The 22,990-nt window shown below is 39.6% G+C and overlaps 1 protein-coding gene across 6 annotated transcripts in view; it reads left to right on the forward strand.

Moving 5' to 3' along the window:
* The window catches only part of LOC127635359 (disco-interacting protein 2 homolog C), a 154,451-nt gene that overhangs the window by 111,105 nt on the left and 20,356 nt on the right, over positions 1 to 22,990 (forward strand). For all 6 annotated transcript variants that reach the window (XM_052115335.1, XM_052115332.1, XM_052115333.1 and 3 more), the window contains 19 exons: positions 1,710 to 1,820; positions 3,474 to 3,597; positions 4,636 to 4,745; positions 5,854 to 5,956; positions 6,062 to 6,126; positions 6,218 to 6,311; positions 8,107 to 8,226; positions 9,330 to 9,444; positions 11,670 to 11,809; positions 12,009 to 12,145; positions 13,437 to 13,645; positions 14,376 to 14,490; positions 15,850 to 16,051; positions 16,512 to 16,621; positions 19,872 to 19,952; positions 21,580 to 21,703; positions 21,779 to 21,900; positions 21,978 to 22,089; positions 22,594 to 22,703. In XM_052115335.1, the coding sequence (XP_051971295.1) occupies positions 1,710 to 1,820; positions 3,474 to 3,597; positions 4,636 to 4,745; positions 5,854 to 5,956; positions 6,062 to 6,126; positions 6,218 to 6,311; positions 8,107 to 8,226; positions 9,330 to 9,444; positions 11,670 to 11,809; positions 12,009 to 12,145; positions 13,437 to 13,645; positions 14,376 to 14,490; positions 15,850 to 16,051; positions 16,512 to 16,621; positions 19,872 to 19,952; positions 21,580 to 21,703; positions 21,779 to 21,900; positions 21,978 to 22,089; positions 22,594 to 22,703 (2,304 nt within the window). The remainder of the gene's footprint in view (positions 1 to 1,709; positions 1,821 to 3,473; positions 3,598 to 4,635; positions 4,746 to 5,853; positions 5,957 to 6,061; positions 6,127 to 6,217; positions 6,312 to 8,106; positions 8,227 to 9,329; positions 9,445 to 11,669; positions 11,810 to 12,008; positions 12,146 to 13,436; positions 13,646 to 14,375; positions 14,491 to 15,849; positions 16,052 to 16,511; positions 16,622 to 19,871; positions 19,953 to 21,579; positions 21,704 to 21,778; positions 21,901 to 21,977; positions 22,090 to 22,593; positions 22,704 to 22,990) is intronic.

The raw sequence follows: 22,990 nt of genomic DNA on the forward strand, positions 1-22,990 counted from the left end.
TGTTCAAATTGGGCCCAAAGAGTCAATATTTTTTATGGCCACCATTATTTTCCAGCACTGCTTTAACCCTCTTGGGCATGGAGTTCACCAGAGCTTCACAGGTTGCCACTGGAGTCCTCTTCCACTCCTCCATGACAACATCACGGAGCTGGTGGATGTTAGAGATCTTGTGCTCCTCCACCTTCCATTTGAGGATGCCTCACAGATGCTCAATAGGGTTTAGGTCTGGAGACATGCTTGGCCAGTCCATCACCTTCACCCTCAGCTTCTTTAGCAAGGCAGTGGTCATCTTGGAGGTGTGTTTGAGGTCGTTATCATGCTGGAATACTGCCCTGCGGCCCAGTCTCCGAAGGGAGGGGATCAAGCTCTGCTTCAGTATGTCACAGTACATGTTGGCATTCATAGTTCCATCAATTAACTGTAGCTCCCCAGTGCTGGCAGCACTCATGCAGCCCCAGACCATGACACTCCCACCACCATGCTTGACTGTAGGCAAGACACACTTGTCTTTGTACTCAAGTGCTCACCTGGTTTCCGCCACACACGCTTGACACCATCTGAACCAAATAAATTAATCTTGGTCTCATCAGACCACAGGACATGGTTCCAGTAATCCATGTCCTTAGTCTGCTTGTCTCCAGCAAACTGTTTGCAGGCTTTCTTGTGCATCATCTTTAGAAGAGGCTTTCTTCTGGGACGACAGCCATGCAGACCAATTTGATGCAGTGTGTGGCATATGGTCTCAGCACTGACAGGCTGACCCCCCACCCCTTCAACCTCTGCAGCAATGCTGGCAGCACTCATACATCTATTTCCCAAAGACAACCTCTGGATACAATGCTGAGCACGTGCACTCAACTTCTTTGGTCGACCATGGCAAGGCCTGTTCTGAGTGGAACCTGTCCTGCTAAACCGCTGTATGGTCTTGGCCACCGTGCTGCAGCTCAGTGTCAGGGTCTTGGCAATCTTCTTATAGCCTAGGCTATCTTTATGTAGATCTTTTTTTTAGATCCTCAGAGAGTTTTTTGCCATGAGGTGCCATGTTGAACTTCCAGTGACCAGTATAAGGGGGTGTGAGAGCGATGACACCAAATTTAACACACCTGCTCCCCATTCACACCTGAGACCATGTAACACTGACACATGACATCGGGGAGGGAAAATGGCTAATTGGGTCCAATTTGGACATTTTCACTTAGGGGTGTACTCACTTTTGTTGCCAGCGGTTTAGACATTAATGGCTGTGTGTTGCGTTATTTTGAGGGGACAGCACATTTACACTGTTATACAAGCTGTACACTCACTACTTTACATTGTAGCAAAGTGTCATTTCTTCAGTGTTGTCACATGAAAAGATCTAATCAAATATTTACAAAAATTTGAGGGGTGTACTCACTTTTGTGAGATACTATATATCTCGAATATAATATATATTGCAGCATCTTTGCATTTGTATAGTTTTTTAATAGAAAAAACTTTTATAAATTCTTAAATATTAAAAATATTGAAACTATTGTTATGACTGTCAGTGCACTCTTGTGCCTTTGTATACCAAAAACCTGGTGATTTCTTGCTTTGAACCCGGAACATTCCTTAAATGACAGTGTTGTTTCCTGTCGCATGCTTTGGTTTAAAGTGTGTTCCTGTCAGATTAGCAAATACTCATGTCTGAAGTCTGACACCTTTCCTCTCTATCACTCCACGAGCAGGTGGCTCTTGTGTTTCCCAACAATGATCCTGCTGCCTTTATGGTTGCCTTTTACGGCTGCCTGCTGGCAGAGGTGGTGCCAGTACCCATCGAGGTACCACTTACCAGAAAGGTGAAAATCTAGATATACCATAATGACATGACTGAAAGCCTTTGCTGTGAACTGTTTGAACAGTATTGCATGAATGACTCTTGCTTTAGGTGAATCACAAATGCACTGTTTACAAGCTGAAAGTGTATTTAAAGAAATAGCTCACTCATAAGTGAAAATTCTGTCATTATTATTGTTCCAAACCTGTATGACTTTCTTTCTGCTTTGGAACACAAAATGTGATTTTTGATGAATATCCTGGCCACTCTTTTCCATATAATTAAATTACTTGAGGACTAGAGCTGTCAAGCTCCAAAATTACAAAAAACTCCATAAAAACATCTTAATATATCATAAAAGTAGTCCATACGCTAGCAGAATTTGACAGAATTTTGTTTTTGGCTGATATATTTCTTGAATTTAGTCTTGATTTTTGACACCGTAACAAGTTATAGTGCCTACCCACAATCCTTCCCTACAGATATTCCCTCTCAGCTTGAGCTCACAGAATTGAGTGCCAACATGACAGTCTTTATATCACAAAATATTAATATTTATTTATTATTCATGTTTAATGGTAATGTGTTACAAAGTCCTTCTGGAAACTTCTATGCAGCGCCTTGTAAATATTGCAGTTGCTCTCTCCGGTCCACTGTCTATTTTTGAGGTCTGTTATCTCTTCAGAATGTCAGGACAAACATATCACAGCAGACTCTCAAGGCATTGCAAAGATACTTATGTTGAATTTTACTGGTAGAAGAAGAGGAGGAGAAAAGCTTTGGCAAGGATCAGCTTGATCCCTCATCAGGGCCAAAAATTCCAGGAAAAGACCTGGAAACTGGCAGAACACACTCTGGCTTCCTCTGCATGCAGTGCACTTTGGAAACCAATGAACTGCTGTCCAGTTCAAAAGCAGCTGTGTGTTTTTCTGCATTTCTGACTTGTATTACCGTGTAGCACAACCTTTACAAAAAAGGCTTTGGTGGATCCATGGTGCACTTATGGGATTGGATGTAACACTTTTAACTGTACATATAGCACATTAATGAATACTTGTCATATTTTATACCGTAGTATTTTCATGGTACTTAAAGGTAATTCAAGGAATACCATAGTTTATTAACTTGGTAAATGTGCAAAACATTGGTTTTATCATGGTACCATGTCCAAAAAAACTTGGTATTATCAAGTTACTGTACCATAGTCCTAAATGATTACCTTATTAATATACCGTGGTATTTACATGGTATTTCAAAGTACTTTAAAGAGTATTATATTACCATGGCACATGTTCAAAAAGCATGGTTTTACCATGGATCCCCTTTTCAAAAACATGGTAATGCCATGTTATATTGATATATACCATAGTCCTGATTGATTACCATGTTCATACACGGTGGTAATTACATAAATTAAAATATTGTTATTACCATGGTAAATGTCCGAAAATTATGGTAATACCTTGATAATTTTTTGTAAATAAAGGGGAATTTGCATATGCTTTTAAAACATCCATCATAAAGAAGATATTTAAACATACCAGGGTATTATAAGAAAACATAATTTATCAGTGTGGTGTCTGCAATAAGTAGGCCGTCACCACCACTGCAGTGTATTTTGCTGGTGTAGTGATGATGGATGTTTTTTGTCTGTCTGTGTGTGAATGTGTATTAGGATGCAGGAAGTCAACAGATTGGCTTTCTCCTGGGGAGTTGTGGGGTTACTGTGGCTCTGACAAGCGATGCCTGCCACAAAGGCCTTCCGAAAGGACCCACCGGGGAAATACCACAGTTCAAAGGTCAGTTTCTCAATGCACATATGATTTGATGGCATCAACCTGGCACAATTGGGCAAATATACTGTAGTGCTTCATTCTTCTTCAGAAGAGCCTGTAGCAGCCTGGTACATTTTAAAGGCATCTTTGTTTCCATGCAGACTGATGCAAACCTGTGTGTCCTAACTGCTGTAAGTTGTGCAAAGCAAGCAAATCAGATTAGAGCTTGCTAAATCAAGAAAGTGCTTGTCATTTTTGTGTGCAGTCTGCAACAGATGATCATTGACTTTGTGCTATCACAGACAAGGGATTGTGTAGATACTTTGAACAGCGTGGGAGGACGAGTGAGAAAAATTATGGGCCATATTGTGTGTGTGTGTGTGTGTGTGTGTGTGTGTATGTGTATGTGTGTGTGTGTGTGTGTGAGCGTGTATTTATCACTTTGTGGGGACCAAATGTCCCCATAAGGATAGTAAAACCCAAAATCTTTGACCTTGTGGGGACATTTTGTCGGTCCCATGAGGAAAACAGCTTATAAATCATACTAAATTATGTTTTTTGAAAATGTAAAAATGCAGAACGTTTTCTGTGAGGGTTAGGTTTAGGGGTAGGGTTAGGTTTAGGTGATAGAATATAAAGTTTGTACAGTATAAAAACCATTATGTCTATGGAAAGTCCCCATAAAACATGGAAACACTACAAGTGTGTGTGTGTGGTGTGTGTGTGATCTAATCCAGACTGCTGCTAGTTGTAAGCAATTTCTTTTGTTTTTGCCATGTCTATGCCATGGTAACATGAGAGAGGGTATAAATAGTGAATGTAGAGGTTATGAATCTGTGTAATGATTAAAAAGTTAATTTCGCCAGAGATGGACTCGTTCTCTATTAGAAGCGCATAGTCATTTAGCTAGAAGACTAGAAGAACCCTAATCGCTCATTCTTTTGAAGGATCATCACCACTAATAATTAGAATGAAAACCGTGGCTGACTCATTGAGCAGCATGAATATTAATTAACGTACTAATATTCATGTTATGTCTGTTTGGTCTCACCCGCCTTTCAGGATGGCCAAAGCTGCTATGGTTCGTCACAGAATCCAAACACCTGTCCAAGCCGCCACGTGATTGGTTCCCTCACATCAAAGATGCAAATAATGACACAGCCTACATAGAGGTATTTCCTTTTTAAAATCATAGAGATTTGTTTTTGTTTTGCTTTGAATGTTTTGTTTTGTTGACCCGTAAAGGCAAAATTGGATTTTTGTCAGTTTCAGTCCATGTCTGTTTGCTTTGACGCAGGCTGTATGCTAGTGTACTCCCAAACATTAACAATAAATAACTTGGTATATGCATTTAAGCTTATTGGCTGTTATATAAAAACAACTTCTATGACCAAACTTCCTGTTTCAATGGGAATAGGACATTGTAAATGTAGCTATCACATAAAACATACATTTATTCAAATCATTTTACCAGCTGTACACTAAATCCTCTGCATTTTTCCAGAAGTGCAAACTAACAGTCTGGGATTCTTTCTCCATATGCTGACCTCCAAACCACTTTAATTGTTTTATTATCTCTGATGTCTCTGTCCCGGCACAGGCACAGAAATCAATATTTCCTATCAGCATGTGAGGCATAGCATCGTCCATTAGAGAGATGCTGGATAATGGATGATAAATGATTAATGTTTGTTTAATTGTGAATCGGGACTCTTGAAGAAGATGCTGGTTGCTATTGAACTAGTTTTGAGTGAGCTGTCTCAGTGTTCCTGACCAGATCCCAGAAATCTTAGTGCTCATCCAAAGTGGCTGGGTGTCGGGTATCTTGGGTGCAGGGTTGATGTTTGCTTTCACTTCTACTGTATGCCTCATCAGTACAGTGTGATAATGGACTACAGTACTGTAAATATACTGATGCATCTCTAATACCTGTTAAGAACATGTAAAGTGATATTTCATACAAAATCACGAGAAAGAAATAAGAAATTATACTTTGCTTAAAGATAATATATTCTTTTAGATCTATTAGGATTTTATGCATTGTGATATTTTTTAATACCAATAAAGAACACCCATCCCATTCTCAATATCAAAATGTAATTTGTTTTGGTTCTGATTATAAAAATGTAGTTCTTATTAAAATGAAATATGACCTGAGATGCACCCCATACAGTAGATTGCATTATCGGCCATTCAAGCAGTGTCTGTAAAGAGTTGTGATGCACTGATTCTTGTGTTAATGATTACATGTGTTTATGGCACTGTGTTAATGATTTACAGTATAAGACCTGTAAAGACGGAAGTGTTCTGGGTGTGACGGTGACACGGATCGCACTTCTAACACACTGTCAGGCCCTAACACAGGCTTGTGGATACACAGAGGGTGGGTCCAATATACACATACAGTATTACACCTCTAGATCTGTCCTGAAATCTCCCTTCTCAGATAATCATGTAGTACAACTGTATGTTCCTTTATGTCTTTCAGCTGAAATCATAGTGAATGTATTGGATTTTAAAAAGGATGTGGGTTTGTGGCACGGCATCCTAACAGTAAGTCTTGCTCTTGAAAATATTTCATGTAAACACAAGATCATGCATTTCAGATGGTACCTGGTAATAAATCACTTCCTGTTTTCATTAGAGCGTCATGAACATGATGCATGTAATTAGCATCCCATACTCCTTGATGAAGGTCAACCCTCTGTCCTGGATCCAGAAAGTGTGTCAATACAAAGGTCTGTCAATCACTGAGGAATCTTAAGGACTGTCCACAACAAGTTTGCTATGACAAAAAAATGCAAATGTATTTAATGTTCGCAAACACATCACAATTATTCACACCAATTCCTATGCGACTGAATGAATAGGCTTTGAATAGGCTTTTAGTCTTTAAAGGAATAGTTCACCCAAAAAGGAAAATTGGCTCATTATTTTCTCACCCTCATGCCATCCCAGATGTGTATGACTTTCTTTTATCTGATGAACTCAACTGAAGATTTTTAGAAGAATTTCTCAGCTCTTTTGGTACAATGTAAATGAATGGGTGCCAGAATTTTGAAGCTCCAAAAATCACATAAATCATCATAAAAGTAATCCATAAGACTATAGTGGTTATCTATGTCTTCAGAAGCGATATGGTAGGTGTGGATGAGAAACAGATCAATAATTATGTCCTTTTTTTTGCTATAAAATCTCCTCCTTACTCATTCAATCTCCACTTTAATTTTCACTTTCTTCTCTTTTTTTGTGTGATTCACATTCTTTATGCATATCGCCCCCTATTGGCAGGAAGAAGAATTTCAAGCAAAAAAGGTCTTAAATATTCACTAACGCCTACTACACCACTTCCAACGATATAGATTAAAACACTGGAGTCGTGTGGACTATTTTTATGCTGCCTGTAGCATACAAGCCTCTTGTTCATTGGGAAAGGAGGAAGCAGAAACCAGATTAACACTTAACAAGACTTTAATAATAACTTAAAACACTGAACTGCAACATAATAACAGGACGACACACACACACACACACACACACACACAGCTCCGTGTTTGTGTTTGTGTGTGTGTCTCTCTTCCAGCACTCCTGACTCCACCTTTTATCTCTCTCCCGCTGATTATGCCACTCAGCACAAGGAGCACACACTCACAGCCTGGCCACGCCCTCCTCCTCGTCACATACCCCCACCGCCCGATTCAGGCTAGGGAAAGCTCCGGACTGACTTTCTCCCCCCCACCCCTACCCATTCCTTCCTTGAGGTGTGGAGTTGCCCATTCGGCCATGTCACCGGCTTTTTTTCCCATGCCTCCTGGATAGGACAAGTGAGAGAGGGAGAGAGGAGAAAAAAAAGGCACGTCTTCCTCCAGACCCAGGTTTCAGCACCAGGGTGGCAGACAAGCCTCTTGTTCATTGGGAAAGGAGGAAGCAGAAACCGGATTAACACTTAACAAGACTTTATTTATAACTTAAAACACTGAACTGCAACATAATAACAGGACGACATACACACACACGGAGCGACATACACACTGTCTCTCTCTCTCTTTCTCTCTCTCTCTCCAGCACTCCTGATTCCTCCTTTTATCTATCTCCCGCTGATTAGGCCACTCAGCACCAGGCGCACACACTCACAACCTGGCCTCATCACACTGCCTTTATGTGCTTTTTGGAGCATCAAAATGTTGGCACCCATTTACTTGCAATGTATGGACCTACAGAGTTGAGATATTCTGAAAATCTTAATTTGTGTTCAACAGAAGAAAGTCATACACATCTGGGATGGCATAACGGTAAGTAAATGGTGAGAGAACTTTCATTTTTGGGTGAACTATCCCAACAAATACAACACAAGCACAACAAATTCTGTGTAAATAGTTTACAATTTACATAAAAACGGTTTTACGAAAGATTTACTCAGAATTTAGTTCTGCTCAAGTTCCACAAATACCTTTGCCCTTTGATTCAGTTTTATATGCATCCAAAATGGCCAATGTTGTGATATTTATAGTAATTTAATGATTCTGTGTGTAGCTAAGGTGGCCTGTGTCAAGTCCAGAGATATGCACTGGGCTCTGGTCGCTCACCGAGATCAGAGGGACATCAACCTTGCCTCCCTGCGCATGTTGGTGATCGCCGACGGCTCCAACCCATGTGAGCTAAGCTTGCAGCTTTATCTATTTCTTTCCATTCCTTTCTCTCACCTTCCTCTTGTTTACTCTTCCTTTCCCTTCCTCCTTCCTCTCCCACATGATTGTTTCTTAAACTACTCGGCTGACAGGAAAGTGGATGTTTAAACAGCTGTTACATACAATTTCTCTAAAAGTATTATTCTTAACTGTGTAGTATATATATATATATATATTTGTACACTCATACTGTATATGGTTTCTGGGATTGTAACTCACAGATGTGATGAGTCAGTATAGATGGTGCCCAGAAGGCAATTACCTCTGTGTTTTGCAGTTGCACACACACACTAACATATATAAATGTTAAACACACCTAAGGACAAAATGTTCCACTGCCTCCCATTTTATACAAATGCCAGTCTAAAAGCCAGAAAGATGCCAGCAAGTTATGGTAAATGTGTTGCTGATGCAATATTCCTGGAGCAAAGCGATTTTAAAGGGGTCTGAAAAACAGGATTTTTCTTGCTCTTTTGATATAAAGATGATATACAATGTAGTCATTCTCTAATGTTCATAACACAAAGCTCACTTCCCAGTCAGCCAAAGACCATTTGTGGACCATAATAGTCTTAATAATAAGCTTCATTTTCTTTATGCATTGTGATGTTGGGATGAAATATGAGCTGGAATGAGATTGTCCAATTTATTGGATTTATTGTCATTCATAAATTGCACATTTAACAAATGACCATCCAGATATACAAATCAAGACCCATTCTGTATTTAGTAACTTGGCACGCTTTGAGCGACAGCCGGTACATGAAAGTTAGCCAATCAAACTGCCAGTTATTTTCATTATAGTAGCATTAAAGGTACAGCAGCATAATTCTTTTTAAATGTAATGCACCTTGACTTATAAGGGAATTTCAGGAGGAAAATATAGAATATGGCCCTTTGATGCACAGTGTTTTTTAGTGAACTGCCCTTTTAAAACTTCACATTGTACCCTACAGAGAACACTTTAAAAGGTGGGAGCTGTTTTAAATGCTTTAAATAAAATGCATAGCTTTATTGCACTCAATATTTTCTCTCTCTCGCTCTCTCTCTCTCTCTTTCTCTCTGCAGGGTCCATTTCATCATGTGATGCGTTCCTCAATGTCTTCCAGAGTAAAGGTCTGCGGCCAGAGGTCATCTGTCCATGTGCCAGCTCAGCTGAAGCCCTCACCGTGGCCATCAGGAGGTGGGAGGGGTTCTGACACATTGACCACTAATATACACTGTAGCATCACATCATATTCACCACCTCTCACTTCCATCAAGAACATTTAGATCTTTCTTTCCCTCTTTTCCGAGTTTCGTAATCCACAACAATTGGATAATTCATTGGAAATATGGATGGAAACAATTTTTTATGGTCAGACAAAGTTAAGTTGACGGATCAACTAGAGGGCTTTGCTGAATTCTGTGTATGTCTTCAAAAGCAATTTTCCAAAACCATTTACAAGAAAATTGTGTTTTTTAAAGGCTGTCTCTGTAATTACAGCCCTGACATCTTTGCTTTGTGACCGAATCAAACTAGTGACAGAATGCAGAGCATATGGTTTTCATTCCACAGGATTAACTCTGTCACTGGCCATTTTTACAGACCTGCTTTCACTCTCTCTCATGACAGTTTATGGATGAGCACAGCTTTTATGAATCTTAACAAAAAGATAAATTAATTGAAAGCTAATAAAATAACATGTTGCCATAGATGAGCACATTCAACGGTGACCAAATATAAGTAATTTTAGTGCTGTTTCAGTCATCAGATGAAATTACGTCATTTGATTTGTCATTCACAGATGTAATGAGCAAACCCAGAGTTGCCTCATATTTCACCTCTTACACATGCACACACATTTTTACTGCATTTGGGTTGGCCCATGTGGTCAACAGAAAGTTTCTCACTCTGGTAATGATTTCTGTCCTTGCTTACAATATATCTCTCACTCTGTTCTTTTCGCAGCCCTAGATGATGGTGCATCATGTAATACACCCACACATTATAACTGCACAATGCATAATTATTTAAGTCTACTTACACTTTGGCTCTGTTCTAAAAATTAGTGAACTACCAAAACAGAACAGAATGTTCTTGACTGAATGCAATGGCTACTCCAAAAGTTAGGCAGCAATACTATGCTGCTGTAACGGGGCAAGGAATGGGCAAGGAGGAGGCGGGTACCGGCTACACAATCAACATAACGTTTAATGATAGAACTCAACATAAAACAAACATAAACACAGAAACACATGCAACGCTGCCGCGTGCGTCTCTCTCTCTCCCCAAACTCCGGCTTGTCTTTATCCCCCTCCCAGCTGATCCCCCGTGTGTCCTCACAGCCCGGCCCTGCCCTCCTCCTCATCACACTCCTCCATTGCCCGACTCAAGCCTGGGTCAAACCCCCGGCATGATGCACTACCCTCCCTTCCTGGAGGGGATGCTGCCCTTCCGGCAGCCTTTTGGAGCCCTGGGAGAGACGAGGGGAGGCAAAGGGGAGAGGGAAAGGGCGAGGCAGAGCACCAGAGGGTCCTCAACCAGCGAGTCCTCCAGCCTCCTCCCCTTCTTCGGCAGACGCCAGCGGTTCCTCCGGCACTCGTCGGCCGGCAGCGACCCCTCCGTCCCTAGGCAGACGGCCGCGGCTGCTCCCCTGGCGTATCGCAGCTGTGATGACTCTGCAACAGCGCATCCCTCCCCCCTCACGGGTTGCAGCACCACTGTAACAGATAAAGGACGGGCAAGAAGGAGGTGGGACCAGACTAAACAGTCAACGTAATGTTTAAAGATAAAAGGACGGGCAAGAAGGACGAAAACAAATGCAGACACACATGCAATGTGGCCACGTGCATCTCTTCCCCGAACAGGCAACTCCGGCTCGTCTTTAAACCCCTCCTGGCTGATTAGCCCGATCCAGAGCCGGCCGTGGGTCCTCACGGCCCGGCCCCACCTCCTCCTCATAACAGATGCTTTCTAAGATATCATGTTTTTGCCAAATTCTAAGGCAGCATCGCATATATTCTTTGTAGGAAATGCAATCTCGGAATTGCTCTCTGTGTGCTCTGTGAAAGACACATGCAAGATGGCAGGCGAGTTAAGAAAAATGTGAAAGAAATATGCTTGTAGTACTGATTTCAATAGTACAAAGTTTAAAATTAAATGGAATGTTTACCCTGTATTTGTGTGCATTATGTATTTTTTCATGAGCTTTCAGGACAGGATGCTGAATTATGAATAAGAATAGATTCATGCAAAAATAAGTTCTTTCATTTTTCGAGGTTGACATTACTTAAGGGCTGGACTTAATGCTGTTCCTTAGAACTCATACCAATCTGTTTCTTCCTCTGAATGCTTCACAACCATACTTCCACAAGGATCTTAAAGCGTTACTTTACTCTGATCATGTATTTTATCTCTCGGTTTAGGCCCACAGATGACAGTAACCAGCCGCCAGGTCGAGGGGTTCTGTCCATGCAGGGTCTGAGCTACAGTGTCATTAGAGTGGACACGGAGGAGCGGTTGTCTGTACTCACCGTACAGGATGTGGGCACCGTGATGCCAGGAGGTACACATATGTGTAAACACATTGATGGATCTCAGATAGACAAGAATGTGCTCAGGTCTTCGCAAAACGTTTCATAGTGCAATGTGTATTGGATCAAAGGAGAAAGTATTAAAATGTCCACGTGCTAGCCTCTCTCTGTGTGCTGTATTTACTGCTTCATAAAGTGTGTAATGTGTTTACTGATATTGTGTATGTGCAGCTCTAATGTGTGTGGTCAAACCGGAGGGAGTTCCTCAGCTGTGCCGAACAGATGAGATTGGAGAGCTGTGTGTGTGCTCCATCGCCACGGGAATGTCATATTATGGGCTGTCGGGCATGACAAAAAACACCTTTGAGGTTTGTGTCCTATCAGACAAAGATCGTTATGGCTGTAGTTAAGTGGACTCTATTTCCCAGAATCCCCTGGCTTCTACTCAAAAAGATGCTAAAGTGTTCAAATCAATGCCGATCCTTGCTTTTTTGTTAAATTCCTCTGGAATAGTTTTCTTGAAAACCAATATCAAAATCGTTTTCTTAAAGGAATAGTTCTCACATCATTTATTCACCCTCATGCCATTCCACATGTCTTTCTTTCTTCTGCAGAACACAAATGAAAAATTTTAGAAGAAAATCTTGGGTGGAAGCTCTGTGGTTCCATACAATGCAAGTTAAGCTCTAGGAAGTGAAATCGAGCTTAAAATCATGATCGTGCCTTGGACTGCAATGGCAAAATATACAGTTTTCACCCAAAATCAATTGGATCGCTTAAGAAGACTTTGATTAAACCACTGGAGTCTTATGGATTACATTTATGCGGTTTTAATGTGCTTTTTGGAGCTTTAAAGTTGCATTGTATGGACTTACAGAGCTGAAATATTCTACTAAAAATATTTGTTCTACAGAAGAAAGAAAGTCATACGTGAGTAAATGATGAGATCACACACACTGATCACACATTTTCACCATTTTAATTCATTTAGATACCTGAACTAATTGTTCAACAACCAAATAATTAAAACAAATCTATTTGGATTTGACAAATAAAAAGAGAAAGATCAATGCAGTACAATATTTTGGAATCTGTGTAAAAGGTACAGTATTATGAAAATGTGGATTTGATATGAAAAGCCAGTAGGATTAAATGCAATTCAAGCATCTGCATTTTTATAAACAGGTTTCCCACTCTCATGGAAAATCAGTCGTTTTTTTTGTTTTCCAGGCCTGGAAAAGTCATTGAAATTTGCAAAATCATAAAAGTCTTGAAAATTGCTGTAATGATGACTACGTTATGCATTTTTGTAGTTAGTTTCTGCTCTAAAATATTTAATTGCCTACATTTTGCCCTTGTTTAGAATAAAATTTGATTGCAGGCTATAGAGATGCTCTATATGTGAGCGAATCGTTCTGAGTATGTTTTTCGAATTAATCAGTCATACTGGTTCACAAATCGATCTGAACAATTCATTGGCGAATCTGTCTGAATACATTTTGAAATCATTACTCACTATCCAGTGTTCAAAAACAACTGAAAAAGTGGACAGGTTATGAAAATTTGGTCAAAAAGTGTGGGAACCCCATTACAAAGTTGTCTGTGGTACAAAAGTATTTTATTTATCGATTAAAAGCTCTTTTTTTTTTTTTTTTTTAGGTTTTCCCCATGAGCATCTCTGGTGCTCCGATCAGTGAATACCCCTTCATCCGGACAGGGCTGCTGGGCTTCATTGGCCCGGGTGGCCTAGTCTTTGTCTCTGGAAAGATGGATGGTCTGATGGTGGTGAGTGGACGGAGGCACAATGCTGATGATATCGTTGCCACGGCGCTGGCGGTAGAGCCCATGAAGTTTGTGTACAGGGGCAGGTGAGAATGCACTAACTTAAAAACAAACAAATGTGCCTTATTCTTCTCTGTCGTCACTGGGCGATATATATAGCATGTGAGCATGTTTGCTTTGGACATGCATAGTGCAAATTAAATAGATTTAACACCTGCTGGGGTGGCAGAAGGGTGAAGGTGTGTCCCTGCATGTTGTGTTAAAGTTGTTCTGTTTTAGTTGTATCTGTGAATTGCTCCAGGTTTTGTTAATCAGTTTCACAGAGCTATACACATTTTGGTGAATCAGAAGGTGTTAAAAAACTACCTAAGGTTAACATTGGGAAGTCTGATTCATTTCAACAAATCCGTTTCAAATTCAAAACAAACATAATTCACAGATTTGTTTGAATCGGTACTCAAAAGTGCCCTCAGAAGACATTTTATGTTTTATTTTTGTTGTCGTAAAGAACCTATTTAGTTAAATAAGTTTGATTGTTAAATTCAGTTAAAACAGTATAAAATGTTGCACTTGCATTTGGACATATTTCGGAATGTAACGACACATGAAAACAAGCTTGATAGCTAAAAGTGTTTGCGTTGACCTACTTGCACAGAGAATGTTTTTGACCTTAAAGTGATTTGTTCTGAATCTATTCAACCAAACCATTAAAAAACAAAAGGTTCAAAAGAATGCTTCTCATGTACATTATGTACAATCAGGCTTCTGTTTTTTTTTATTACAGACTGAGCTCTGACATTTCTTCTCTCTCTTCAGGATAGCGGTATTTTCCGTGACAGTACTGCATGATGAGAGGATTGTGGTTATAGCCGAGCAGAGGCCGGACTCCACGGAGGAGGACAGCTTCCAGTGGATGAGCCGTGTTCTGCAGGTATTCATCTTTTTTATACCCACCCTTACTGACTTAATGGGGCAATTAAGCACAACAGTGACTGCCCACTATTTCAGCAACCTTGGTTCTTGAAGCATTTTTCCTATAAATTTTAAAAAGATTCTTCACTAAAGAGTTTTACATCTGGAATCAAACCAACCAGCTCTAAAATGAATCACAACATAAAAAACTTTGATTTGAAGAAAACATATAAGAGATATAATAGTGGTATGAGAGTGGAGGGAAACTGACATTAATTTGGAAATTCACAATTCATACGATTGGGCGGTAGCTTCTAACGCCTTTGCCTTTTTTTTTTTTGTAGACCGATATATCGGTTTTACTGTTTAATCAGTGCTGTTAGTTGGTTTTTGGAACTATCTACAGTATTATTGGCAAAAATCTTTTTTGGACTCTTGCCTCTATGTCTGTGACCATCATAGTAAGGAAAATCTAAGAACACTCTTAAATTTAATTCTATCGGCCGATTAATCGGTTATCTGCCTTTTCCACCACCTATCAGTCAACCTCGACCTCTAAAGGCCTAAGTATACTTTGTGCGTTCGCATTGATCCGTGCACAGTGTGCATGATGTACATTTAGTCATAATCCAGTCCTTCGGACAGATTTTCTCGACTTGCAAATGCATTCATCGTCTGTGTGCATAGTCTGCATGAGCCGACCATTGATTCAAAGTATCAAAAAGAAGTTGTAGTGGGCATGCGTCAAACATGTTCATATTCGCTCACGGTCAGATGAGTATACTCCCAAAGGCTAAGCAGTCCACTAGGCGTGAACTGATCTGGAACATGCAAAAATGTAGTCTACATGGGCCTTAAGCTCATGGTAGATCTGTGTTGAAAAGTGTATTTGTCACTGCTACAAGAACATATACATTTCTCTTTGGAGAAAATATATGTGGTTCATAGCTCGGTAACCCTATTGTCACGCTCTGTAGCCACTCACTCCACCCATCCAGTCTTTTGGGAGTCTTCTTGATTGCTGTGTAACCCCAGTCACCAACCAAACTCATTTAGAGATCATGCTACTGCTGACTTGCAGAGTTTCTATCAGCAGTTTATAAGCCTTACTGGCATGTAAAAATAACAAGACCCACTGATGCACAAAAGCTGGCCTTCACTTCCACACACCCAAACGGTTCCACTCTGTTGTTGTTGGTCATTAATCTTGCAAATATGGTATATTTTCCTGTTTGGTAATTCGGTTCTCCATGAGGCATCAGTAAAGGTCATTGGCTGCATCAGATCTCAGCTGGCAGCCTCTTCTCGGCTCCTTACAGATGCTCTGAACTCTATTTTTAAACCTCACCTGACAATCGAAATGCTTCTCCTTCTGCAGGCAATAGACAGTATCCACAACGTGGGGGTGTTTTGCTTGGCTTTGGTGCCAGCTAACACCCTTCCCAAGACTCCACTGGGAGGGATCCACCTGTCAGAGACCAAGCAGCTGTTTTTGGAAGGCTCCCTGCACCCCTGTAACGTCCTAATGTGCCCTCACACCTGCGTCACCAACCTGCCCAAACCCAGACAGAAACAGCCAGGTCAGTCTGCGGCAAGGTCACCTCTGATGTCGCACTAAATCTGAACTGTCAAAAAATGTGTTGTCTGTTGCTGTGGGTAACTTTCTTTTTTGTCTTGTTTTCCAATGCAAATATCTAATCTTATTTAAAAATACATTTACTTGAAGCACAATGACAAAACATATTAAGTCTTGTTCTCAGAAAAATATAAATATAATGAGGTTAATGCATAAATCAAGAAAGAAAAAAAAAGATTTGCCAATGGGGTAAGATAAATTAACTTGTTGTCCCTCTGAAGTAAGATGATTGTTCTGGCTGGTCTGTTTGATGGTTTAATTGTGGTTTTGGGCAGTTGTAAGCAGGTGGGAGACCAGTTTACAGACCTATAAAAACAGCTAAGACCAGCAAACCATAGTAGGCAGGTTTAAGCATTTTTGTTTCCAGTAGGGTAGTGATGCACTTCCTGTTTTTGGCCTTGCAGAGATTGGACCTGCCTCTGTGATGGTGGGCAACCTGGTTTCTGGGAAAAGGATCGCTCAGGCCAGCGGCAGAGATCTGGGCCAGATCGAAGACAATGATCAGGCAAGAAAGGTTTGTGTGTGGTACCACGGGTCCTTGATTTTCATCCAGCGGTCCATTCATTCATGGTCCCCTCTCATTCATCACCCACCTCCAACAAATAGAGTCCCATCACGCCAAGGATAGGCACAAAAAATAGCAGTTTTTTTATTTGACTTTGAAGTCAGACCTTTCTCTGTGTTTTGATAAGTTTGGACATTTGAATTATTGAATTGTCCAATTGAATAATTTACTGTATCTGGGGTAACCTCATTTAAGGAATATGTTTGGGATATATTTCTTCCCAAAATCAAAAGTAAATTCTTCATGACAGTGAAGCACACCCCCCTCCCTTTGTGCTTAATTATCTTGAAGATATTGTCAATGGGAAAAAAAATGGTAAATGGTCATAAAAATAGGCCCTATTTTGTCAATGCAAAATATAAATTTGTATTTTTATTTTGGAGTGAAGTATAACATGAATATTTCTTGAAATGATCCCACCTGAATCATGTTAGCCATCTCATAATATACAGTATGATATAATCGGGATTCATAAGTTTAATATTCTAAAAACAGCTTTTGATTAGTTTTTGCCCAAAAACTAAAAATTGTGTGAAAAATTTAAGTAATTATTGCACACTGGACTCTGTTTTGGAGGGATGGTCTATTTTGTGCTGCTCATGTTGAGTTGATTTCTTTGGTTTTGCTGTGCTGTCAGTCAACCAATTTGACAAATACAATCCATTACACTGCTCTGTCAGGCTGAAAGATGGCAGCCATTATTCCATCAGCCTGTCCGTTGTGCACAATACCGTAACCACACACACACATGCTCACACATGTTCAAACAAACATTAGCATAACCCCTCAAATGTACACTCAAGGGCTGAGGCAATACAGTTAATAAAATTACATCTTCATATTTTTCAGCCTTTTGACAATGTTCAATATGTGTTTCAACATTTATGAATGTGCACTTAAAGGTGCACTCTGTCATTTTTCCTCATTAAAAAAGTTTAACTAAAAATATGAATTGTAATTTTGCAATATATGTAAGAAATCACGACCACTCACTTTAAAATGAAGACTCCAGTCATATCAGTAACCTTATAAAAGCTGTTATATTCTACAAAGAGAGCGTCCACACATGGGGGCTGCCATGTTAGATTCACATGACCAGCCGAACACTACTCGCTTAATCTCAGTAAACGTCATGTTATTTGACACTTTCACTCATTAATTAAAGTAATCATGGCTAAATGTGAATACTACATTTCTACAATGGCACCTGAAACTGAAAACTAGTGATTTTAAATGAGCTGCATCCAAGCCGTTATGTGTCAGTGTACAAGATGTCACAAAGAAAAAGTTACTTAGTGCACCTCTTAATGTCTTAATGATTCTACTTGCTTCAATGGCTGTTTAATCGAAATCATGGTTCCTCAGACTAAAAGAAAATCCACCTTCGTTTAAACAGCCATTGTAGCCAAGTAGATTCATATGCATGTAAGAACTAAAACTCTAAAAATTAAAATTTTCTGCACAGTATTTCACTAAATGAATACAAGTAAAACATATTATGATGTTTAATCATTTGTATTTATATGCAGTCAATATAACAATACATTGTTATAAACAACAGTGTTTACCAATATACTGTAAATTAATAAAAGATTTTAATACATAAAGAATACCATGCAGAGACTTTCATAACAATTTCTTCAAACAAATTATTTCTTACACATTTACAGTGTCTTAATGCTCTTATACTCAGAAGTCACAAGACAATGAAGGAAAACTAATGGCCAAATAATAGAATCAAAATATTCAGTGTTGGTCAATTTTATATTGCCAACAAAATCATATTATTCAATATATTGCCCAGCCATAGCCCACACACACCCTCCCAGACCACCACCACAGTTTTTTTAGTTCTTCAACAGTTGTTGGCTGCTGCCACTTGCATGCCTTCCCCGTCCTCTCTTTTTCACTCATTCCTTCACACCCTTTCCAGTAAGCATTGGTATGTACGTCTGACACCAACAAATGTTACCTCTGCCATCTGCGCTGCTCGAATCACTGCCGTACATTATTATTTTCCATTTATACACCCCCAAGCCTGTGTTGTTGTTTTTGTTACTTCCATCCATTCATGCTAATGAAAATCAGGCCCGTTGAGTGAATGGAAACAGTTTTGTTTCATGCTTTTAAGAGTAGAAATGAGATGGAATGTGTGAATAACACTGGGAGATGAGTTAACACCACTGCATTCACTTCTCACCCTCAGATAATACAAGCACTGCTAACTAATGACTTTAACAGATCCTGCTAATTGTGTGCTAAAAAAAGTGTATTGCTCAGTGTTGCTAACAGTTACGCTTGAAATGTCACATTAGTTTACAAAATTTGCCTTTGCAAATATAAGTCAATAGTCTTGACAACAATCTGTTTATCATATACAGGTATACTGTACGCTTGCATTGAATGCTTGTGTTTTAAAGGAGCTTTAATACCATTTTTTAATGCCGTGCATATATTGTGTTCCACCTGATGGATACAACAAAAACAGGTGTCCTAAGAAATCACTTCTGTCTCTGTTACAGCACCAGGTTTTGTAAACCCCAATAAGAATAAAAAATGTTTTTAGCCAATCAAAAAACTAACCAATCAGTAATGCTCTCTGCTTAAGACTCATTTTGCGAATTTGAGTTTGCTGACATTGGATTTGCTGACATGTCTTTAGAGGGTGTGGGTTTTGGAGAGAGGGTGTGTGGCAAGGGAAGTTAGCAAAACTGCTGAAATTGCTTACAGCGCCTTTAAAGGTGCACTCAGTCATTTTTGGTTTATGTTATTCCGGTATTATATTTTATACTGATACCTAGTGGCATGGGTAAGTCATGCAAATGAAATAGTCTTCGGTTACCTATGCCATTTTCGAAATGCACTATTTGTGATCAGTCATGAATTTATTTAATGAGCTAAAGCATCCAATAACACTGAGCTATTGTAGCTGAGATAAAGTGAGCAGTATCCACCTGGTCATGTGATCTCAACATGGTGGCACCCATGAGGCAGCTCAGCTCCACGTAAAATTAAACAGTTCATAGAATTTCTTTAGGGGTTAAAACTTTTTAATGAGAAAATAATTACTGAGTGCACCTGAACATTATCCGATTCAATGCCTAAACAATAATAATTGAGTAATCCAGTGCACTTTGGGAATATCATGTCTCTCTGTTTTTGTAATAATCATCTCAGACTTCCTCTTTTCCACACATAGTTCCTCTTCCTGTCTGAGGTGTTGCAGTGGAGAGCCCAGACCACTCCAGACCATGTGCTGTTCACTCTGCTCAGCTCAAGGGTATGAAGCATTTATGCTTAAGAAAGTGTTGCCAACTAAAATTTTAACTATTGTGATTTCTAAAGTGTCGTCTTGTGCTTGGAAAAGATTATTAGGGAATGTCTCAATTTCTGGACTATTTCCTCCCTCCAGGGTACAGGAATTGGTTAAAAACAATAATTTAGCTCTGGTGTGCGAGGAATACTTTTTTAATATAGTAAAAATGCACTCATTTGTTATGGCAGAATATTTTGTACACCACATTCCACCTATTAAATTAAAAAGTTATGTCATCCTGAACAAAGAGTATCTCAGGTGAAATGAGAGGTGACTATGTTGTTTATATTTGTGTGTAGCTCAACCTCCCTTAAGAGACAAATCAATTGGAAAATCAATTAATAATAGTTAAAGTAAAATAAATACAAATGTCTAAAAGGTCAAAGTGTTCTTTATGGGTGGAGTTAAGGCTGGATATACATTTATTTCACGTTCCCGGTTGTCTCGCAAAAGGTCAAGCGCTCAGGCTTTCAAAGTATGCTCTTTTGACCACAAGTGATTGTGAACGTGTTCGACACATAAGCAGTATGTCTGCTTTGTGATACTCTTTTAATACAGTCAACAGCAGGCGCATGCACCAACGATGCACGCAGATGAGAATTGTCCGTGTGTCAAGAAAAGCTTGGACGCACGCGGACAGTTCGCCCAGACTGTGCTGATGATGTAATTTGCTTCACACATAGTTTGCCTGTTCTGATCAGCAATGTGGACAACTTAAGTTTACTTTGGGCTTTATTCTGTAGTAATTATATTTTACTTTATTTAAAAACAATAGAACTCTATAGTATGCCCCAGTTTAGATAATTAAAGGAACAATCCTGCTTCAATACAAGTTAAGCTCAGTTGACAGCATTTGTTGCATACTATTGATTAACACAAAACTTTATTTCAATTTCCTTTTCTTTTAAAAAAGCAAAAATCTGGGTACCATTGAGGCACTTACAATGAAAGTGAATGGGGGCCAATTTTTGAATGTTAAAATACTCACTTTTTCAAAAGTGTAGCCAAAACATGATTTTAGTGTGATATAAGTCACTTCCTAACCTTTTCTGTGCCATGACGATGTTATGTCAATGAAACCTAAAATCCTAAAACATCCATACAAATGAAAATTTAAACAATTTAACAGCTCAAATAATACATGTGTTAACAGAACAATTAATGTTTGCTTTTATAAAATTATATGCTTCACATTTCTACTTTTTAACCCTCCAAAATTTGGCCCCATTCACTTCCATTGTAAGTGCCTTGCTGTAGTCTTGATTTTTGCTTTTTTTAAGGAAAAGGCGGGACGGGTCAAACAAAATTTGAGTGGCAATCAAGATTATGCCACAAATGCTGTCGATTGAGTTTAACTTGTATTGAACCTGGAATTTTGTGGCAGAGGATGAGAGAAATTGCTTAATAAACATACAAATTAATGTCTTACTGAAAATCTAAAAATGCAAAAACATGTCTTTGGTGGTTAAGTTTTGGGGTAGTGGTAGGATTAGGGAATAGAAAATATCATTAGCTCAGTATAAAAACACTAGAAGTCAATGGAAAGCCCCCAGCATGATAGACAAACATGTATGTGTATGTGTGGTTGTAGGGTGCAGTCCTGAGCTCACTGACGTGTCTTCAGCTGCATAAGCGGGCGGAGAAGATTGCAGCAATGTTGACGGAACGAGGCCACCTGCAGGACGGTGATCACGTTGCGCTTGTGTACCCGCCTGGTACGACATCATCACTTCTGTTTTAAACAGGATCAGGGGAACATTTATGCTTAACTACATGTTCTACATTCTCAGGGATAGATCTGATTGCTGCCTTTTATGGATGCCTGTATGCCGGCTGTGTACCAATTACCGTGCGTCCACCACACCCGCAGAACATCTCCACCACCCTGCCAACTGTGAAAATGATTGTGGAGGTAAGTGTTGAATTGAGGTGCTGTCACATGCTGCGTAACAACATTAACTGGTTGCTAATGTTCAAATTTGTGTCCAGGTGAGCCGGTCAGCCTGTGTGATGACCACACAGATGATATCCAAGCTCTTCAAGACGAAGGAGGCATCTGCAGCAGTGGATGTCAGGGCATGGCCTCCTGTTCTGGACACAGGTGAGGAGATCAAAACGTCAAAGGTTTAGATGGCAGTTTCAAAACTGCTTGTTACAAAAAAAGTGTGAAAAGTGTAATCCTAAGTAAGGCAAGCATCACTATTATTATTGCCCCGATTTAGGGTTAGGGGTTTGTTCAAATCCCTAACCCTAAGTATTAAACCCTAAGTTTGTTTTACAGACATAAATTATAGCTTTTTGAGTAGAGGTGTCCTGTTGCTTTAAGTGATCAAACTTAAAATTTTCCCCTGGAGGACAATAAAACAGGTGAAAAAATCCAATAGACTTGCATTGAAAGTGGGACCAGAATATCATAGTGACTTGGGGGTGATCTCTTTTGACTTGGGCCATTAATCAACAATCCAGAAAAGCTTAGTAACACCGTAGCAACCAACCAGAGTATCCTCATGGCTGTCAGTTTTGCATATTGAGAAAATGTTAAGCTCTAGCTACTTTTGTCACTGCTAAAAATGAGCTTCCTTTTAACATCTAACATCTCTTTAAGATGATCTGCCAAAGAAGAAGCCCCCTCAGCTCTACAAACCCTCCAATCCAGACACACTGGCTTACCTGGACTTCAGTGTCTCCACTACTGGAATGCTAGCAGGAGTAAAGGTGAGTGTTTAACCTTCATCCTATTTGTGTAAAATGAACCAGTCCCAGCACTTTACTTCCCCAACACACACACACACACACACACACACACACACACTAAGAAAAGAAAACATTTGAAAACACATCCCACTGAAATCAGATCCTCTCAGTTAATGAGTGGTGAGTTGTGAGATCAGGTGTCAGGTGCACTGAAGAATTTGAGATTTCTTCTTTGATTGTTTGAAAATGAAAACCGCGTTTTGAACAAGCGGCCACTGTTATGTCTTAGGAGCCATTTATGTTCATAG

This window comes from Xyrauchen texanus, chromosome 42 (genome assembly GCF_025860055.1).
Source record: "Xyrauchen texanus isolate HMW12.3.18 chromosome 42, RBS_HiC_50CHRs, whole genome shotgun sequence".
Taxonomy (NCBI): domain Eukaryota; kingdom Metazoa; phylum Chordata; class Actinopteri; order Cypriniformes; family Catostomidae; genus Xyrauchen; species Xyrauchen texanus.